Source organism: Pristiophorus japonicus, chromosome 21 (assembly GCF_044704955.1).
Source record: "Pristiophorus japonicus isolate sPriJap1 chromosome 21, sPriJap1.hap1, whole genome shotgun sequence".
Classification (NCBI taxonomy): Eukaryota; Metazoa; Chordata; class Chondrichthyes; family Pristiophoridae; genus Pristiophorus; species Pristiophorus japonicus.
Genome location: NC_091997.1, coordinates 78,039,189 through 78,059,078, shown reverse-complemented (window position 1 = coordinate 78,059,078; position 19,890 = coordinate 78,039,189). Strand labels below are relative to the sequence as shown.

Genomic DNA, 19,890 nt, shown 5'->3' with positions numbered 1-19,890 from the left:
TTAAGAAACTTCTCCACAACCATTTTAAATTGATGTCCCCCTCGTTATTGACTCAATGTACAGCAACATTCAAATGGTGCAGGCAAGTGAAATTCTAGATCAGGATTTTTTTTTAAACTTTGGACATCCGCAAGAGTCAATCACGTAATGTGGGACTGGAGTCCCATATAGGCAGTTGGCAGGGTCCCTTTCCTGAAGAACATTACTGGCCCAGTGGGTTTTAATGACAATCCAGCAGTTTTCCCTGGTGTTGGCCAACATTCACCGAATTCAATTTCACAACTAGCTGTGGTGGCGTTTGAACGCTCAAACTCTGAATAGCTAGTACCATACCGATTAGGCTACAGTGCCTTACAGCAGTTAGTATATGGTTAGGTGGTGCCAATATCAGACGACTACTGCATCCACAAAGGAGGAAGTTGCAGTTAGGTTACGAAGCAACAAGAAATTGTATAGCGCCTTTAATGTAAAAAAAACATCCCAAGGGGCTTCACAAGTGCGTTATCAAATACAAAACAAAATTTGACACCAAGCCATACAGGGAGATGTTAGGGCAGATGACCAAAAGCTTGGTCAAAGAGATAGGTTTTAAGCAGTGCCTAAATAACATTTAACCATGGGCCTCTAGTGTAAAGATGGGTTTTTTTTTTATATAAAGTGAAATTACATTTACTAGATATACAAGTACAAACAAAAATAACCTTAGGAGAGCCAGGGAAATATCCTTGACTTTACAGGCAAAACGTCGAGAATTCGGAGTTTTGGAGGTGTACTGTTCCAGAATCCAGACACCAGTGGCGGGGTCATCCGTAATTCAGAAAATATTGCAAAATCTGGACTCCCCTGCGTTGGCCCCCCGGCCTCAGCCCGACCGTCCCTTCCCTTACTTCCTCCTCCGCCCCACCTCGCTTCCACCCCCCCATCCCGGTCCTTCCCCTCCCCCCCCCCCACCCCCACCCCTTACCTCGGTCCTTCCCCTTCCCCCCCCCCCCCTTACCTCGGTCCTTCCCCTCCCTTCCCCCCCCCCCCCCCTTACCTCAGTCCTCCCCCTCCCTGCGACGACCTCCTCTCCCCAACCTCTTCCACACATACCCCCCTTACCGCAGACCAACCTCTCTTTCGCCTCTCTCCCCCCCCCCCGCCCCCGACCCCCTCCACCCTCCAGGGTGGATGCAGAGGATGTTTCCATTGATGGGGGAGACTAGAATTAGAGGGCATGATCTTTGAATAAGGGGCCGCCCATTTAAAACTGAGAGGAGGAGGAATTTCTTAACTGAGGGTTGTAAATCTAGGCAATTCGCTGCCTTAGAGAGCTGTGGAAGCTGGGACATTGAATAAATGTAAGACAGAAAGAGACAGTTTCTTAAACGATAAGGGGATAAGGGGAGCTGGCAGGGAAGTGGAGCTGAGTCCATGATCAGATCAGCCATGATCTTATTGAACGACAGAGCAGGCTTGAAGGGCCGTATGTTCTTATGACCTCTTCCCCACTCCCCCCCAACCACATTCACTTCTCCTCCCATTCCCCTCCCCCATCCCCGCAACACCCCCTCCTTCTCTTCCCACCCCCCCCACCCAAACCCCTCCTTCTCTTCTCACCGCCCCCCCCCCACCCAACCCCTCCTTCTCTCCAGCCAATCCCTCTCCTTCCCCAACCTACTTTGACCCAGCCGTTTCCGGACTCAGGATGTCAAAGACATTCCGAAGTCCAGAAATACACGAACCTGGGCTCAGGAGTTTCCAGAATGGGACGTCAAGACGCTCCGAAGTCCAGAAACACAGAAAATCCGGAGCGGCCTCAGTCCTGAGGCTTCCGGATTCTCGACGCTGTACTTGCACTACGAAATTCAGAATCTGTTTGATGGAACACCACATATTTGACCAAAAAAAAAAATGAAATTAAAATAACTACACCCATGAGATTTTAAACATAAAAATAAGCTATGTGAACATAAAAACAGACAATGCTGGAATTACGCAGCAGGTCAGGCAGGTGGACAGAGTAGCAGAGTTAATGTTTCAGGTCGATGAGCTTTCATCAGAACTGGTAAAAGGTCTTCGACCTGAAACGTTAACTCTCCGTTTCTCTCTCCACAGATTCTGCCTGACCTGCTGAGTATTTCCAGCATTTTCTGATTTCATTTCAGATTTCCAGCATCCGCAGTATTTTGCTTTTGTATCTATGTGAGCATGCTCTAGCCAAATATACATTGGCCCCGCTATATATAGCCCCTGTACCAATCAAGAGTTTCACACCCAACAGTGCTTTTGTATGATAGGAGGGAACAGAGGAAATGTGTCTCCTATCCTCCAGTACAGAAGTGACCATTATAGATTCTGCAGCATAAACACAGCCCTCGTGAGCCTCGAATACAGCTTTCCTCTTAAATGATTAAAAATGGCAGTAATTGTGTGTGTTTTATTTTTGCTTTTCTTGAGGGAAGAATAGAAAGCAGTGTGCATCACAGTTTGACACAGGAGTGAATTACTTAAAGCAACATCGCAGGATTAAAATGGCAAGGCAGAAAACGGATTCAACAGCTTAGTTATCAACATTGTTGTGCAATCGCCATCTGTCACTGAGGGCTTCCAATTACAAGCAGTGAGAGAAAAACTTGAAGGGCAAATGAAGAACAGGACAGGTTTCTTCCACAGCTCTATTACTGCAATTTTTTAAACCAGAATAATATCGAACTCCTGATTTTAAAGTGAGCACTGACCAGAAATAATTTTATAAATTTTAAAAGTATATACTTTAACATCCTTCTCCCTAATCAACAGTAAGAATTATTGTGCACATTACTTCTAATTAGAGATTTTACAGCTCAGAAACAGGCCATTCGGCCCAACTGATCTGTGCCGGTGCCTTTGCTCCACACGAGCTTCCTCCCACCTTACTTAATCACCCGATTATATCCTTCTCTTCCTTTCTCCTTCATGTATGTATCTAGCTTCCTCTTTTAAACAAGAAAAAAATAAACACAACTCACTGAAGACACAATTAAAATCCACACGTGCAGATGCAATATATTGTAAGCAGTTTACAACTCAAGAGTTGTTAACCTGTGGAATTCCCTATCGCAGAGAGTTGTTGAATATGTCCAATGAACTGGCATCAAGAGGGAGTTGGATATGGCCCTTACGGCTAAAGGGATCAAGAGGTATGGAGAGAAAGCAGGAAAGGGGTACTGAGGGAATGATCAGCCATGATCTTATTGAATGGTGGTGCAGGCTCGAAGGGCCAAATGGCCTAGTTCTGCACCTATTTTCTATGTTTATATGTTTCTTCAATTTGTGACCAAGAACATGCTGCATATTATTGATCTATCCCTATCTTCTCTCTCAGGTGGACGTAAAAAATCCTGTGGCACTATTTCGAAGAGCAGCAGGGGAGTTATCCCCGATGTTCTGGCCAATATTTATCCCTCAATCAACTTAAAAAAAAACCAGATTATCTACTCATGGTCACACTGCTGCTTGTGGGAGCTTGCTGTGTGCAAATTGACTGCCTCATTTCCCACATTATAACAGTGACTACACTCCAAAAGTACTTCATTGGCTGTAAAGCGCTTTGAGACTTCCGGTGGTCGTGAAAGGTGCTGTATTAATGTAAGCCTTTCTTTCTCTGCTCCAACCCACATAAACACAAGCAGCTGAAGCATAATTCCCCTACACGGCAATATTTTACATGACTGACCAGGCCACATAAAGGAACTAGCTACTCAATCTGCATTAATGAATGAAAAATTGCTCGGTATTATTGGTTATTGCTGAAGACCAGTTAACAAAAATCACTGTAAATCATGATTTCAGTACAGGGAGGCAATTTTGAAAAACAATTCCTTTCAATATTTTTGAAGTAATTCTTGCTTCACGTTTGCATTCAATTTTGTTAAATTCGCCTTTGAAAAGTGTGGGATCAGCTAAACTGGTACCCTTTAATTGTGCATCAATTTTCCGTTATGTCACAATGGTGGAAATTAATGATATAGAAACATAGAAAATAAGTGCAGGAGCAGGCCATTTGAGCCTGTAGAACCATTCAATATCATGGCTGATCATGCAACTTCAGTACCCCACTCCTGCCTTCTCTCCATATCCCCTGATCTCTTTAGCCATAAGGGCCACATCTAACTCCCTTTTGAATATGTCCAACGAACTGGACTCAACAACTTTCTGTGGCAGAGAATTCCACAGGATCACAACTCTCTGGGTGAAAAAGTTTCTCCTCATCTCGGTCCTATATGGCATACCCCTTATCCTTAGACTGTGTCCCCGGTTCTGGACTTCCCCAACATCGGGAATATTCTTCCTGCATCTAACCTATCCAGCCCCGTCAAAATGTTATATCTTAATACAGACAAAAGCAGCATGATGGACTTCGGTAGAATCATGTCCACACCATGTACGGTTGTGTGCTCAAGGTTGCTGAGCGGGAGAAGGACCTGGGCATTATAGTGCACGAGTCACAGTGTGACCGCTGCCATGGAACTATTGTGAAAGCAAATAGGGCGATAGGATAGATTACCAGGACAATTAAATATTAAACACAAAACATTGCCCCTTCTTTGAAAAGGCCTTAGTCAGAATTCTCAGAGTTACAGGGCTGGAGGAGGCGACAGAGACAGGGAGGGGGCGAGAAGGCGACAGAGATAGGGAGGGGGCGAGGCCATGGAAGGATCTGAACACAAGGATGAGATTTTTGAAAATCAAGGCATTGATGGACCAAGAGCCAATGTAGGTTAGTCAACACAGGGGTGATGGCTGAATATTTAGAGTCCCTGCAAAGTGCTTACCTTTGATGTCAATTGAGGCGTTGACTGGAGGGGAACTTTCAAACGTGAAGACACAGTGATACTCTCCGGAACTCTCAGTTTTAGCTGAGAGAATCCTGGATTTCAAAAGAGAGAAAAATATTTTTTTTTAAACTATTTTTGGACAGAGATTACAAGATTGGTAAAATTAAGTCCTTCAATTGTGGCAAACATAAAATCTCAATATTTCTATTGAAACATACACTTAGTGTCTGTCAATAACTGCACATCATGGATAATAACAGTGTTACATAGTTTTTTTTAAAATAAATCATAAATAAGAGATTGTGAAAAATTTCAAGCCACATCAGAATGTTTTAAACCAAGCTATGCACCAAGTTATGTTGCTATTTTGAAATCAAAATTTATGGTTAACATTTTCCAGGCCATTAAGCATTCCATTTGTTTATACACAGCCTCCAAATAGATTTTCTGCAGACCAAGCAACCAGTGTTTTCAATTTTAAGTTACCCCACAACTTTAACAAAGCAATTTGATGTGGAACATTATCTTTCAGTCAAGAAGTTGTGTTTTAACAGATGATAGTAGCTCCCCAATGGTCAGAGGGTAACAGCATTGCAGTACAAAGCCATATAAACTAAGGCGGTCCCATATTGCATCCCTTCCTTGTGTTGAACTGACTAGTTCTCAATTGGCAGCGGCGCCACTACAACTGACCAGACTAGAGAGGGAAAACAAAAACTATCAGGTTTAATTCCAACTCTTGCTTGCTATTCATTGACCTTCTACTATAAGTGTGCATCTGGATATCAAGCAAACGTGATCTGGTTCTTGTGTAATAGCCCCTGAAGTCCACTCACTGACTCACTAAACTCAAACATGAAGAACAGTCACTTGGCAAGATCCTAGAGGATTACATCACGTAAACGTATCCCATTAGGAGTGATCACTGTTTGGGAAAAATGAGTTAAGGGAAGGGGGAAACTCGACAGCAAAAACAAAGTCTTATTTCATTTGCGATAAACAATTAACTCAGCCTGATTCACAATCCATCTCTCCACCTCCCCCACAACAACTGCTATCCAGTGGTCCAGAAAGAGAAATTCAAAGGCCTGCTGACAGTTCAACCTCATGCATTCAGAATTGCTGCTTCAGTGAGGTACTAGATCACAAGTGTATCCCGACCAAATTCACACTGTTCAGGTCAGATGAAAAATTCAGAGGCAGGAAGGTGTAGCAAGATTACCATTCAACGTGAAGAAGTAGACAACACAAGTTCAAATTCTCAAACTGCTTTGATTTGAACTCGTTCTCTGGACCTAGGCCTCTGGATTATTAGTTCAGTAAACATTAGCACTATGCCGTACACAGTAGTTCACGACAGGAAGGAAAGAAGGTAACCTTTTCCTAGGCCTATCTCAGTAGCTCAAGAATGGCTGTGGGTTAATTGTGGCTCTGGAGACATCAGCTCCTGTTTCTCTATCCCATCATAGGCAGTCCCTCAGAACCGAGGAAGTCTTGCTTCCACTCTTAACATGAGTTCTTAGGTGACTGTACAGTCCAATACGAGAACCACAGTCTCTGTCACAGGTGGGACAGAGTCGTTGAGGGAAAGGGTGGGTAGGGAGTCTGGTTTGCTGCACGCTCTTTCTGCTGCCCGCGCTTGATTTCTACATGCTCTCGGCGACGAGACTCGAGGTGCTCAGCACCCTCCCGGATGCACTTCCTCCAGTTAGGGCAGTCTTTGGCCAGGGACTCACAGTGTCGGTGGTGATGTCGCACTTTATCAGGGAGGCTTTGAGGGTTGTCCTTGTAACGTTTCCGCTGACCACCTCTGGCTCGTTTGCCGTGAAGGAGTTCTGAATAGAGCATTTGCTTTGGGAATCTCGTGTCTGGCATGCGAACTATGTGGCCTGCCCAGCGAAGCTGATCAAGTGTGGTCAGTGCTTCAGTGCTGGGGATGTTGGCCTGGTCGAGGACGCTAATGTTGGTGTGTCCGTCCTCCCAGGGGATTTGTAGGATCTTGCGGAGACATCGTTGATGGTTTTCTCCAGCGACTTGAGGTGTCTATTGTACATGGTCCATGTTTCTGAGCCCTACAGGAGGGCGGGTATTACTGCAGCCCTGTAGACCATGAGCTTGGTGGCAGTTTTGAGGGACTGGTCTTTACTCTTTTCCACGAGGCATACCTCAGCACATCGCTGGCTAACACCTGGTTTACTGTGTGGGAAACCACGGAGGTGATCCCTTCACAACTACATCAGCTGACCATCCCAATCAGTGATTTCTGATGCTTATCAAAGCATTGACTTGCTACACCCTGTATTTCACTATTACCAGGAAAGATGGTTGAGGTTAGGACAATAAACTAATTTAACAGCAAACTATAATAGAAAGACAGTAGGGTAGTAGTCCAAAATAGCACTATCAAATTAAACCTTCATCCAAACCCATTTTTATAGGTTTATACTTTTGAATGTCAAAGTGCAAATCACTTTTGAACCATTTATCTCCAGGCAAAATTGTCTCTGCACTAATTCAACAGTAAGATAAGATAGAAAAGTTTAATGCCTGTATTTCACAAGCCAGTTTGTTCTACTCTCACAGTATGCTTTTTTTTTTAAAAAAAAAGAAGTTTGCATGATTATATACAGAAATGCACTATAATTCTCTTTCTATTTATATCTTTTTTGGGAATGGAAAATAACTCATTGATTTCATAAGAACTGAAATCTAAAAGCCACCAGTCAGTGTGCTAGATTACAGTCACTAAAGTAAACACACAATTCTCAAATGTTCGTACATAATACAGATGGTACGTTGGCTCATAGGAGTGCTCTGGACAATTTTCTCGTATGGAAGGTATTTGTTTATAGCAAACCTGGGAGAACTCTTAAAGACGTAGACGCCAATTTAAATTAGCAAAGGGTTAACTCGATCAGATATGCAATCATTTAGTCTCAATATCCTTCAATTGCTGATAAAAAAATGATTGTATATTAATTAAATTGTTCCTCCTCACTTCATTCAGTTCCAAAAGCTAGCCTCGGTTAGTGAATTAAATTGATGAGAAAAACCATAGTTTTACACTCTGGTGCAAGATTGACTTTGATACCCAGTACTGGGCAGTTTCTCAGTTTCTAAAACATCTTCCAGTGCCTGCGACACTGAACGCAATTATTTCATTACAGGCAGGAGTACCTTCACCACATGGACTGCAGCGGTTCAAGGTGGTGACTCACTACCACCTTCTCACGGGCAATTAGAGATGGGCAATAAAAGCTGGTCTTGCCAACGATGCCCATACCCAGAGAATTTTTTTTTTTTTAAATGAAAAGAGGAAAAGTCTCACCCGGTCAGATCGTTAGCAATGATGCTCAAGAGGTTGACCATCTTGGATTCTAGCATCATTTATTATAGTAGTATAGAACATCACTGCCCTTCATCTCAGACAGCCCACTATGACACCATTTGTAGTTGTAAATAATAGCTGAATGAAATTTTTGGTCAAAAATGGAATGGGGCAGGCTTGATGGACGAGCTGATCTTTTCCTGCCCGTCATTTTGTACGTTTGTAAACAAGGCCATTCCGTTGATCAAACGTGCTTCTTCCACACACTCTTATATAAAGCATTCAATCATAGATTCTACGCCATTTTTACTTAATACACCCAAGAGAAAGTCCTCCACAACTTCTCTTTGACATCGAGGTATTTGATTATTTATTCACTCCCTCATTTCCAAAATTCCACCCGAACTGGTTGCATAGTCCTAAAGCCATAGTTCTCACTTGTGCTCCGTGCTGTTTGTAGCAGAAGAATTCCTGGTCCCAGAAATCTCTTCTCCATCTTTCATCCAATAACTGCCATTGCATGGAGTTGGCGCCAAGGTCAGGTTGCAGTTTAGGTAGATGGTTAGCTTTTCAGATTTTAAAAGAATGTCTTCAGATGAAGCGATCTTTGGCTCTGAAATACAGAGCAAAATAAAGAGAGTTAGTGAGCACAATATTGCTGCTGGGCAGAAAACAAATGCAGCCAACTCTCAGTCACCAGCCACTTGGAAATACAACTTTCTTTCAATGAACTGCAGTATTATTAGTTTCTTACAGAGCTACCATTAATGTACTGAAAACCTGCAGCCGATAAATACTGCACCCAGCGCTAAATATTAGCATGTATCAATGCTTTTTTGGTGACAAAAACACTTACCCCCCTCACTAAAGTGCTGTATGCTTCCTGGAGCTCAATATAACTAGGAGTTTGGAAATAGTTCAGATGACGGACAGATTAGGTGAGAATTCAGAGAGCTGACATTTCAAGGTTATTTGCTATCCCTTTATCTGGCTTCAAATCTAGAAAAATAAATTCTTTTGTAAAGATGATGATGCAAATGGCACCCATGGTGAACACCAGCATCATCACATCATGCCATGCCATGCCGGCTTAAACCGCTAGCCAAGAATCCACTTACCAATGCTGAAATGTGATTATAAAGACAATGTCCAGATGGGAACAGACTATTCCACGGATTTTAAATGCACTGTTGGCTCGATTGCCAATAAACTAGCCCATGAGCAGAATGTGTGCATTGTCAATAAGCGCAATTCCATTAAAGAGGTTTGCATTTCTTTTCCGTGACTCTCAAAGAATAAGAAATGTATACATTACTGCATATGGTTTAATTCGTTCATTCCGGTTTGGTTGTAAAAACCCTCGGTTCTCAAAAGGGTTAAGTGAAATATTAATAGAACCTGTCCGGTATTGGTTGGGAACTAGAGGTAGATCTTATCAAGTAACAGTAGAGGAATTAGTTTATGAAACAAATTTGACAGCAGACATTAATTACAATTAATGGAAAAATTGAACATGAAACGATAAAATCAATTAAGATGCCAACAGTTGTAACAAAAAGAGGGATATGGGATATGACCAATACCTCAACAGCACCGTGTATTCAACGAGCATTCATAAGTGTCAAAATCTTGGCAACAGATGTGTAAATTTCCTGCTAACAACCCACAAGAGTTTTTGGGGCCGAAATTCAGCAGCGCAAGAAAGCTTGATGATTTTTTTCTTTGTACTTACCGCACGGATCCCTGATGCGGTCGGAAGAGCCATTTTCAAGACTTCAAATTTTTTCAGAGTCCCAGAGGAAATGTGTCATAATGGAGGGGGTGGGCCAGACACAAAGCCAGGCTGAGTGGCTGAATATGGGTCGGACCGGGACTCCGCCGCTGTCAATCAACGGTGGAGTAGTGGTGACGTCACAGCGTGTGTGCGTCACCACGCTCTCTCCTCGCCGTTAAAGGGGAGAGATTGTCATTTTTTAATCTTTGGCCACTGGGCCACCAGGGAGGGTTTCGGCCGGGCCAGCGGCCTGCTACCCAAGACGGGGTGCCAGGCTGCCCGTCCGGCCAAACCCAGGGGCACCGTCTTGCTGGCTGATCGGCAAGTCGGCCGACAAAAATTAATAGATGGCGGCCGCGGCAGTGGGCTCTCCCCTTTAAGGGCCGCCGCGCTGCCGGGTCGCACTCAGTGTGGAGAAACCTGCCGGGAGCACGGCGCGGCGGGGGATCGACTGATTAAGCTGAATTTCGGTAGGTAAGTTTTTATTGTAATTAAAAGCAGCGGTGCACTAACTGATGACTCGCTTACGGAGGTCATCAGCATCGGGCGGTATGGGGTCCAGGCCGAAAAATCCCCGATCTGAATTTGGGTCGGGTCGGCCAGTTGACCCCAAAACACGGCCAATCGATTGTGACGAATGGCCGCCGCAAACGGGCATTAACGGATCTCTGAGACCCTGAATTTTGGCCCCTTTCTCTCTCCCATATCCACAATGGAACTAGGAGGGGTTTGCTAACAGATCCAAATAATAACGAATTTTTTTTTTTTTAAAGTGACCATCAGATTTGCTATGGGGTTGCTCGCAGGTAATCTGAGGTCTGCACCATGGCTCGGTTGCTAATCTGACCTGCTGCTACATGTTTACCTTCTAAATTATGCTTTCCCTTTAAAGCCAAATGCTCAAGTACTCCCTGTGTGAACCCCGTTGATTGTAAATTAAACAATTAACTTAAATTCCTCAGGTACATTACAGGTTAGTCAATTGTGCGCAAATTTGAGGATCTAGGTCAATATCTGGCTTGCTTCCTCCCAGACCGATTTGCATCTGTACGATATATGACGGACATGAGCTGAACTCAAGACTTTTTATGTATACCAGTGAATCTCCCATGGTGCTGCTCACAGCAAGTCAATTGTTTAATGCCAGGACTGATGTACTATTTAATGCACAGTGCATCATTCTTCTAAGCTGGAGTTGTGTCCCATTAATGTCACTGAGAGAAATTGTTAATTACACTTGAGATCAGAAGCTCTGCTTGGGATCAAATAGGACATTGGAGGAGCTTCCAACCCTGTATCCTCTCCATCACAAAGACCAATTTCCATCTCCAGAAATCGCCTCTACCCCTACCTCAGTTCATCATCTGTTTCAACCTTCATCCATGCCTTAGTGCTCTCCAAACTCGACTATATCAATGCATCACTGGCCGGCCTCTCAACCTCCATCATCATCAACTCTGCTGTTGCCAAAATCTCATCCCACTCATCCATCACCCTTGTCCTTGCTCATCTACATTGGTTCGCGAACCCAACGCCTCAGATTTAAAATCCTCATCCTAGAGTTTAAATTACTCTCAGTAACCTTCTACAGCCCTACAACAACACCCCCCCCCCCCCACCCCCCAAAATCTCAGATCTTCCAACTCTGTCCTCTTGGGTCATCCCACCCTCCCCTCTTAGCTCCACGTTGCGAGATGGGTCTTTTGCTAACTAGGCACCACATTCTGGAATTACCTTCCTAAACCTCTCTGCCCCCCTCTCCTTATCACCCATCTGACAAACATTAGAAACATAGAAATTTACAGCGCAGAAGGCGGCCATTTCGGCCCAGTGTCTGCACCGGCTGACAAAGAGCCGCATGGCCCTTCATCAGCAGCCCTAAAGGTTACATACAAACCCATGAACAATGGCGGAAAGAGCACCCAGCCCAACCAGTCTGCCCCACACCACTGAAACATCCCTTATACTAAAAACATCTACACTCCACCCCAACCGGAGCAATGTGATCTCCTGGGAGAGGCAAAAACCAGATAAAAATCCAGGCCAATTTAGGGAGAAAAAAATCTGGGAAAATTCCTCTCTGACCCATCAAGGCGATCGAAACTAGTCCAGGACATCACCCTGGCCGTACTCGATTCCTTGCAGTACTTACCATTATATGTGCGCCGACCAACAAAAAGTCATCTATTCGAATCCCAATTACCAGCTCTAGGTCCGTAACCCTGCAGGTTACGGCACTTTAAGTGTCCATCCAACCTTCTCTTAAAAGTGGTGAGGGTCTCTGCATCCACCACTCTTCCAGGCAGCGACAGCCAGATCCCCACAACTCTCAAATCCCTTCTAAACCTTGCACCAACCACCTTAAAACTATGCCACCTTGTAATAGCCCCCTCCACCAATGGAAATAGACCCTTACTATCCACTATGTCCAGGCCCCTCAATATTTTGTACACCTCGATGAGGTCTCCTCTCAACCTCCTCTGTTACAATGAGAACAAACCCAGCCTATCCAATCTGTCCTCATAACTAAGATTCTCCATTCCAGGCAGCATCCTAGTAAATCTCCTCTGCACCCTCTCTAGTGCAATCACATCCTTTCTATAATACCACGACAAGAGCTGCACACAGTATTCCAGCTGTGGCCTAACCAAAGTATTATACAATTGAAGCATAACCTCCCTGTTCTTATATTCTATGCCTTGGCCAATAAAGGCAAGCATTCCGTATGCCTTCTGAACCACCTGGCCTGCTATTTTCAGGGATCTGTGGACAAGCACTCCAAGGTCTCTTTGTTCATCTACACTATTAAGTGGCCTACTGCTTAATGTGTATACTCCTTCCTTATTAGCCCTCCCAAAGTGCATTACCTCACACTTCTCTAAATTAAATTCCATTTGCCACTACTCTGCCCACCTAACCAGTAGATTTGATATCCTCCTGCAGCCCATGACTTTACTCTTCATTATCAACCACACAGCCAATTTTAGCGTCGTCTGCAAACTTCTTAATCATACTCCCTATATTCAAATCTAAATCGTTGATATATACCACAAAAAGCAAAGGACCCAGTACTGAGCCCTGCGGAACCCCACTGGAAACATCCTTCCAGTCACAAAAACATCCATCAATTATTACCCTTTGCTTCCTACCTCCAAGCCAATTTTGGATCCAACTTGCCACTTTGCCCTGGATTTTATGGGCTTTAACCTTCCTGGCCAGTCTACCATGTGGGACCTTATCAAAAGCCTTGCTAAAGTCCATATATATTACATCGTACACATTACCCTCATCGACCCTCTTGGTTACCTCCTGAAAAAATTCAATCAGGTTAGTCAAACACGATCTTCACTCAACAAATCCGTGCTGACTGTCCCTAATTAATCCCTGCCTATCCAAATGCAGATTTATCCTGTCCTTTAGTATTCTTTTTCCCTTCTTGAATAAGGGTACTACATTAGCAGTCCTCCCTTTGGAGAACATTGGTCAAGGCGCCACTCCCTCCTGTACTCCGCTCGTATGCATCATCGCCTCCTCCTCTCTATAGCATCCTTCTAATATCATTCTTCAGCTTCATGATCATTGCCCTGCTTAGGCCTTTTAGCAAATTATATCTGGAGCAGACACAATGTAAAATATTTTGTGAATGCCTCTAGTTGAACAGCGAGATCCATTTTAAAGTTTAGTTCAGCTACATCAAAAACGGTTCAGTTTGTTTTGCTATTAGTGGATTATCCCTGAAAATGCCCTAGAATCTTAAACTACAAAGCACAAAAGCATGGTAAACTGTTCCATATTGTTAAATGTCTCATGTCCAGATAGTCTGTTGTGCAATGTAATTGGATTCCTCTTTATTCACATGAAAACATATCTAGCAATACAGGGTGGATCTCCCTTATCTGGCACCACCTCTTTCGCCATCATTCCTGCCGCCGGGGGGGGAACGTATGCGCAGTACACAGCGGAACAAATTGAAGTCTTTCCTCGCTGGCTCCTGAAATCGATTATCTGCATATTTTGGACGTTGCCCGGCGCTCGGGGATATCGGTGCTGGCTGACTGGGGGCACGTCAGCGAGGAAGGCCACGGGGTGGGGGGGGGGGGGGGGAGTTGAAGAGATCGCCAACACCAGTCATATTGTCTCATTGCTCATCTGTTTCTCAGCAAGTTAAAACAATGTTGCAGAGTTGGACTGCCGGTCCGGCGGAGTTTGCAGCGGAGCGGTCGGGGAGATCAAGTGCGGCAGAGATCGTCGGGTGGCGGATCACGGGGTCAGGCCAGCGATCGGAGTTCATGAAAGTTGTAAAAATTATGCTTGATATACACAATAATGTGTGAACTTGGTCGCTATGGCACAGAAATAAAGACACGGTCTGTTTTCGACCAATGAAGTTGTAAAAAGAGTTTGTATAGCGTTGCTCCCCTTACAACACGTGAGCTCCCCTCGTCCGGCAAAATCCCTCATTCAGCAAAGGCCAGGCCCCAAGGGTGCTGGATAGGGGAGATTCAACCTGTATATCCTACACTTTTAATCCCAGCCCTCACCATCAATACTTCTTTCGAAAAACGATTAAACCTAAATAATGCTTTTTTGTTTTTTGACACATTGGAGTTACTGTCTCCGATTGTGAGAGATAGCCAATCTATTGCAACCAGTTGAAATTGTGATCACTGAATCACTGTAGATTAATGCAAGCTGCCCCTTTACATTAGCTGTAGATATACTTATTTTACTTGATGCCCCAATATGGTCTCAACTTCACTTGTAGCACTGAATAGTTACCTGGTCACTGATCCTGCTCAAGGGAGGCAGAACATTACTGAGAATATTGTACAGTAGTGAGGCTATTCAGCATATCATGCCTGTGTTGGTACTACACTGGATCTAACTTCTGTAATCCAACCGCCCCCCCCCCCCCCCCCCCACCCCACCTCCCTCCATACCCTTCGATATTTTTCAGGTCTTCATCCAAATTCTTCTTAAATATCAATAGCCTCTTGCAGTAATGCCTTTTAATCACTCTTTGCATGAAAAAGATTCCTATAACTTTCCTGTTTGTGCAAAGTTTCGGCTATTTTCTTCCCACCCATCCATTAGCAGTTTTCAATAAGAAACAGGACAAAGTATTGAGGCAAATTAAAGATTCTGCACCCATGGACAGCACGAAGAAACTGCCAGGACCAAAGTCGGCCAAGCACCAGCAGTCTAAAGCTGTACTGAAGAGGTCACCACTCACACTTTTAAGCTATTGCTTCCTTCCTGTAAACTTACTTGGAAGAGTCAAAATTAAATACACACATAAACACGCCATTTGCAAAACAAAACGGTGTTTTTTTAATAATTCATGGCAGCTTGAAAGATCAGTTCATTATCTCATTTGACATTTTTACTGGACCACATGTCATAACGGACTGCAAAGCAGAGCAAACCTCACACCATCATTCATGTCTTAGACAAACAGCATCCCCTTTGGTTCTCAATGGAATGAGCTTTGAAGATATGGAAGTTAAACTTCCTAAAATGTTTTCTTTGACCTATATTGTACCTTCAAAAGTTAATGCAACCCTGTGAACATAATGTTCAAAATAGTTTTCGTCTCATCTATTGACTTTTCCAATGCAACTAAAGAGAGTGGGGAGCACAAGATCCCACGCATCCCCATATCATGCCTCTTGAGCACAGTGTCTTGATGGTTCTGCACCCTATAATTACTGCTGGATTTGTTTACTTGCAAAAAAATTTATTTTGGTTGTATATTAAACATTCTTTAACCTTTGGCTAACTATCCTTCAGAGAGTCTGCAGGAATGTGTCAATATTTGCAGGGGATCTCTGAGAAGTCGGAGAGCCACACATCATCTTTGACATGACAGAGTATTTCTTTATTTAAGAAACTACAATTCCTGGAAACTCAGTACAAATTGGCCTTTTTCTAGATTTCAGAATCTCAGCCTCAGTTGTCCAAGAGAAAGGCATACTGTATGCGTCTCCTGATTTACTGGAAGCAATTAAAAATATACATTACGGACATTGCATTTCAAAGACATGATCCCATTAAAATTCAGAAGCGACAGACTACCACTGTAAGGGAGATACTAGTGCAGGGCATCAATCTAAAGAGCTGGGGACTTTGGAGAGAGAAGAGGTGAATAATATAAAAGTAATGTGCAGTTACCGTGTATTCTAATCTGTGGGATGGGGGAGCAAGAGAAGAGTGGCGAGGTAGGAGAGAGAGAATTCTCAACAACAGGATCACTGTCTTCAATATCTACTCACCATTCCGAAAGACAGCATTCTTCATCCTATTTTTGATAACATTAAGCAACTTACCAATACTACTGAAAAAACAAAGAATTAAAGCAATCTCTACAAGTATGCTTGTATATAAAGCAGAAATTACATTCAAGCTATCCTAACAAACCCCCACAAGGCTAGAAATCTCTGTTGCCAATATCAGGGGCAAAGGTTTAATGCGTTTGTGTGACATTTCTCTGTCCACCATTTTAAATGCAGGCAGTTAACCCGGATATTTTCTACTGTGAACAGTACAAAACTTAGGGTGCAGCAGCATCCTTACTAAATTACCATAATTGCAGCCCACTACGCAGTGCTTTTAAAATGGAGTTCACTGGTCTGCAGCACAAAGGTTGCACGTTGCCGCGTGAGCTTCAGTTAAGCACACACCAATAAAGCACCAACTAACTTCTCACCTGTGGTTATGCCTGTTTCGGCTCCAGCCTACTCTATACCTAGGCGAGGACATGGAATTTTTAAATCGTCGATTTGTTGTTATAACCGCAATAGGAGCAAACACAAAGTGAGTGAAAGTCCTGGCGGTATCTCGTGGCTTTACTACACCTAGCAATCTCTCGGGTTGGGCTGGCACTTTTGCACTGATGTGCACCGCAAATCACTGCACATAGTCACAAAAGTAGCAGCCTGGCTGCAGCCTTAAATACCTCAAATTTTTAAAAAGTACAAATAGAAAAATTACAATAAAAAAGAAGAAAAACATGGGCTTCTTTAACGCAAGGGGGTTGGAGCATAAGAGTAAGGATGTCTTGCTACAATTTGTACAGGACCTTGGTAAGACCATACCTGGAGTAATGTGCACAGGTTTGGTCTCCTGATCTAAGGAAGGATATACTTGCCTTGGAGGCAGTGCAACAAAGGTTCACTAGATTGATTCCTGGAATGGGGACTGTTCTATGACAAGAGATTGTGTAGAATGGGCCTATACTCTCTGGAGTTTAAAAGAATGAGAGGTGATCTCATTGAAACATACAAGATTCTGAAGGGGATTGACTGGGTAATGCTGAGAGGTTGTTTTGCACAGCTGGAGAGTCGAGAACTAGGGGGCATAGGATAAGGGGTGGGCCATTTAAGACCAAGATGAGGAGGAATTTCTTCACTCAGAGGGTTGAGAGTCTTTGGAATTCTGTGCCCCAGAGGGCTGTGGATGCTGAGTCATTGAGTACGTTCAAGGCTGAGTGTGTGTGTTTTGGAATCTAGGGGAATCAAGGAATATGGAGATTGGGCGGAAAAGTAGAGTTGAGGTAGAAGATCAGCCATGATCGTACTGAATGGTGGAGCAGGCTCGAGGGGCCGTATGGCCTACTCCTGCCCCTAATTCTTATGTTTTTATGGAATAATCGGGACTTTTGAACCAAGAATCCAAGCGAAAAATTTCAAGAATAATGTGGATAGAGGATGTTCACAGAGCTCCCAGGTAATGAAAAGACTGGAGCACAATTGTTATAAGCAGGGGTAGAAGATAAATCACCACTATCTGTCTGAACAAGCAGGTAGTTTCAGAAACCTTAGCACAATATACAATAAAATGTGAATAGCATTGAAGTTGCACTAACAGTCACCCCCATTTTTTTCCTCAAATTACAAAAGTATAAGAATATATTTATGTTTGTTGTGGTCTGTTAATATTTTCAACATTATGTTTGCATGTCGAGTATAATGACAAGAGATTGTAGATAATAGCTCAGCAAGTCATTACTGAATCAGTCCAGTTAGCCCCAGCGGTGTTAATTCAGAAACCATGCAATGCTGGGCTCATAACTCCTTCCACCCAGTGCCCCCTGATGAATTCATCTGCATTCACTTAAAATAAAAATACCTTAAGAACAAAGTTCATGATCAAGCCTCTTTTAAAAAGAAATTATAGATATACTTTTGGAAAAAAAAGATATAAGCAATCTTGAGCAAGCCAAGAGTTTGGAATCCATGCAATTCGACACAAATTAGAGCAAGTCTTCCAAATTTGCAATATGTAATTTTGATTTTTTTTTCTAAATTCTACACTGGGTGGTCTCAAGCTAGTTGCTTAACTGGAGAGACTGGGCATGTGGCAGAGTAGTTCCAGGCTTTTTATATTCTGCAAATAAAATCAAAATGACAATTTGTAGCACATCAGATGTGTTTGTAGCTACAACACATGGAAGCTACTTCTTTCAGCAACAAGTGCCATTCTCTCTTTTCGCAAACCATGAAACGTTTGACCGAGCTTGCTGGTTAGATCAGTCAGGCATTTAAAAATTATTTCAAAAGTTAACTCGGTTTCTCTCTCCACAGATGCTGAGTACTTCCCGCATTTTGTGATTTTATTTCAGATTTCCAGCATCCGCAGTATTTTGCTTTTGTTCGAACTACGTCTGCCCCATTCTGTTCATTCTGTCCTCGATAAAATTTGAGTTTTAAACATCCATTAAGTCACTTTCAATTAAGATATCACTGTTGCGGCTATTAAATTAAATTAAATTCACAATGAAACATGCAATACTCCATCATTTGAATATTGAGTATACTGAGTCTAAGCTGTACTGGTCCTTAGCTATCCATTTTGAATTGTTTTCAAGCCATGTTACTGCAACGTTTTGTTTCTGCCCCTGCAGCCACAGAAATCCATTAGCATTCAGAGCACCTCCCTTTGCAGTTCGCTATGCCATCTGTCCCACATCCAGCACAGCACGTGAAAATAAAACCTTACGCACACCCACGCATGCACGCATTCATCAGCATTCTAGTGGCTGGCCATGGCTGTTTCAAAAGAAAACGGATCTGGTTAGGTTTGCATCTCAAACACGCCGAAAGGCTCAATACACAGATCGATTAAAAACAAACAAAAACTGCTCAAGCCACAGGGCTCACAATGTGCATGGGAAAAGTGGGTTTGGGGGGGGGGGGGGGGGTTTAACGGGTCAGACACATTGCAATACATACTACATGGTTAATACTGAACTAGGCACCAGAGCAATACGGTTTGAATACTGGGGTTTTGTTGGGAACAGAAGAAGGAGTGGAGTTGCACAAACTAGAGGCATCATGAGGAGGATAGGCAAGACAAGGGGCAATATTCCAGGCATTTCTGGATTATTGAAGGGGAGTGCAGGTCTACAACATTGTAAATGGAGAAGGGTAGTGGGGGGGGGGGGGGGTGGAAGGAAGACTAGAAGAAAAGACAACAGGAAAGGAGCAAGGTCTAGTTGACCAGCAGGAACTACTATGGTACCACTATATGTAGTACTCACTTGACAGGACGAGAACAATGGCCTGGGCCCGTATCCAGGTAATGGCTGGATTTTGTCGGAGGTCGTTCCGCCTGGGGTCGTTGCTGGCCCTGCACTCGTAAGTCCCCGTATCGTCCAGGCCCAACCTGGTGACACGCAGCACACTCACTCCGTTGCTGCCGTAGGCCGCGTTTATTGACACCCTCTGCCTCCAAGCGCCGTCCCACAGCTGGATGAACGAGTCGCCCCTGTTGACCTCAGCGTACCACCACTGGATCTCGGGTGTGGGGCTCCCTACCACGTCACAGTACAGCTCAAAAGTGTCACCTGTCAGCTTAGTCTTTGACAAGGGTGACTTGACAAACCCAGCTGGAGGGAGGGCGGTAGAAACGGAGTGATAGATAGAGCAGTCAAAAAGAGGACCTAAACTCTGCGAGAATACTCTTAACTGTAGACAGGTTATAAACAGAAA

The 19,890-nt window shown here is 43.6% G+C and overlaps 1 protein-coding gene across 1 annotated transcript in view; it reads right to left on the bottom strand.

The window, feature by feature from the left end:
- Positions 1 to 19,890, bottom strand: part of LOC139234122 (neuroplastin-like) — an 85,055-nt gene that overhangs the window by 31,582 nt on the left and 33,583 nt on the right. Inside the window, exons 2-3 of the mRNA XM_070865082.1 lie at positions 8,566 to 8,740; positions 4,797 to 4,891 (exon numbers count right to left, since the gene is read on the bottom strand). Coding sequence (XP_070721183.1) covers positions 4,797 to 4,891; positions 8,566 to 8,740 — 270 coding nt within the window. The remainder of the gene's footprint in view (positions 1 to 4,796; positions 4,892 to 8,565; positions 8,741 to 19,890) is intronic.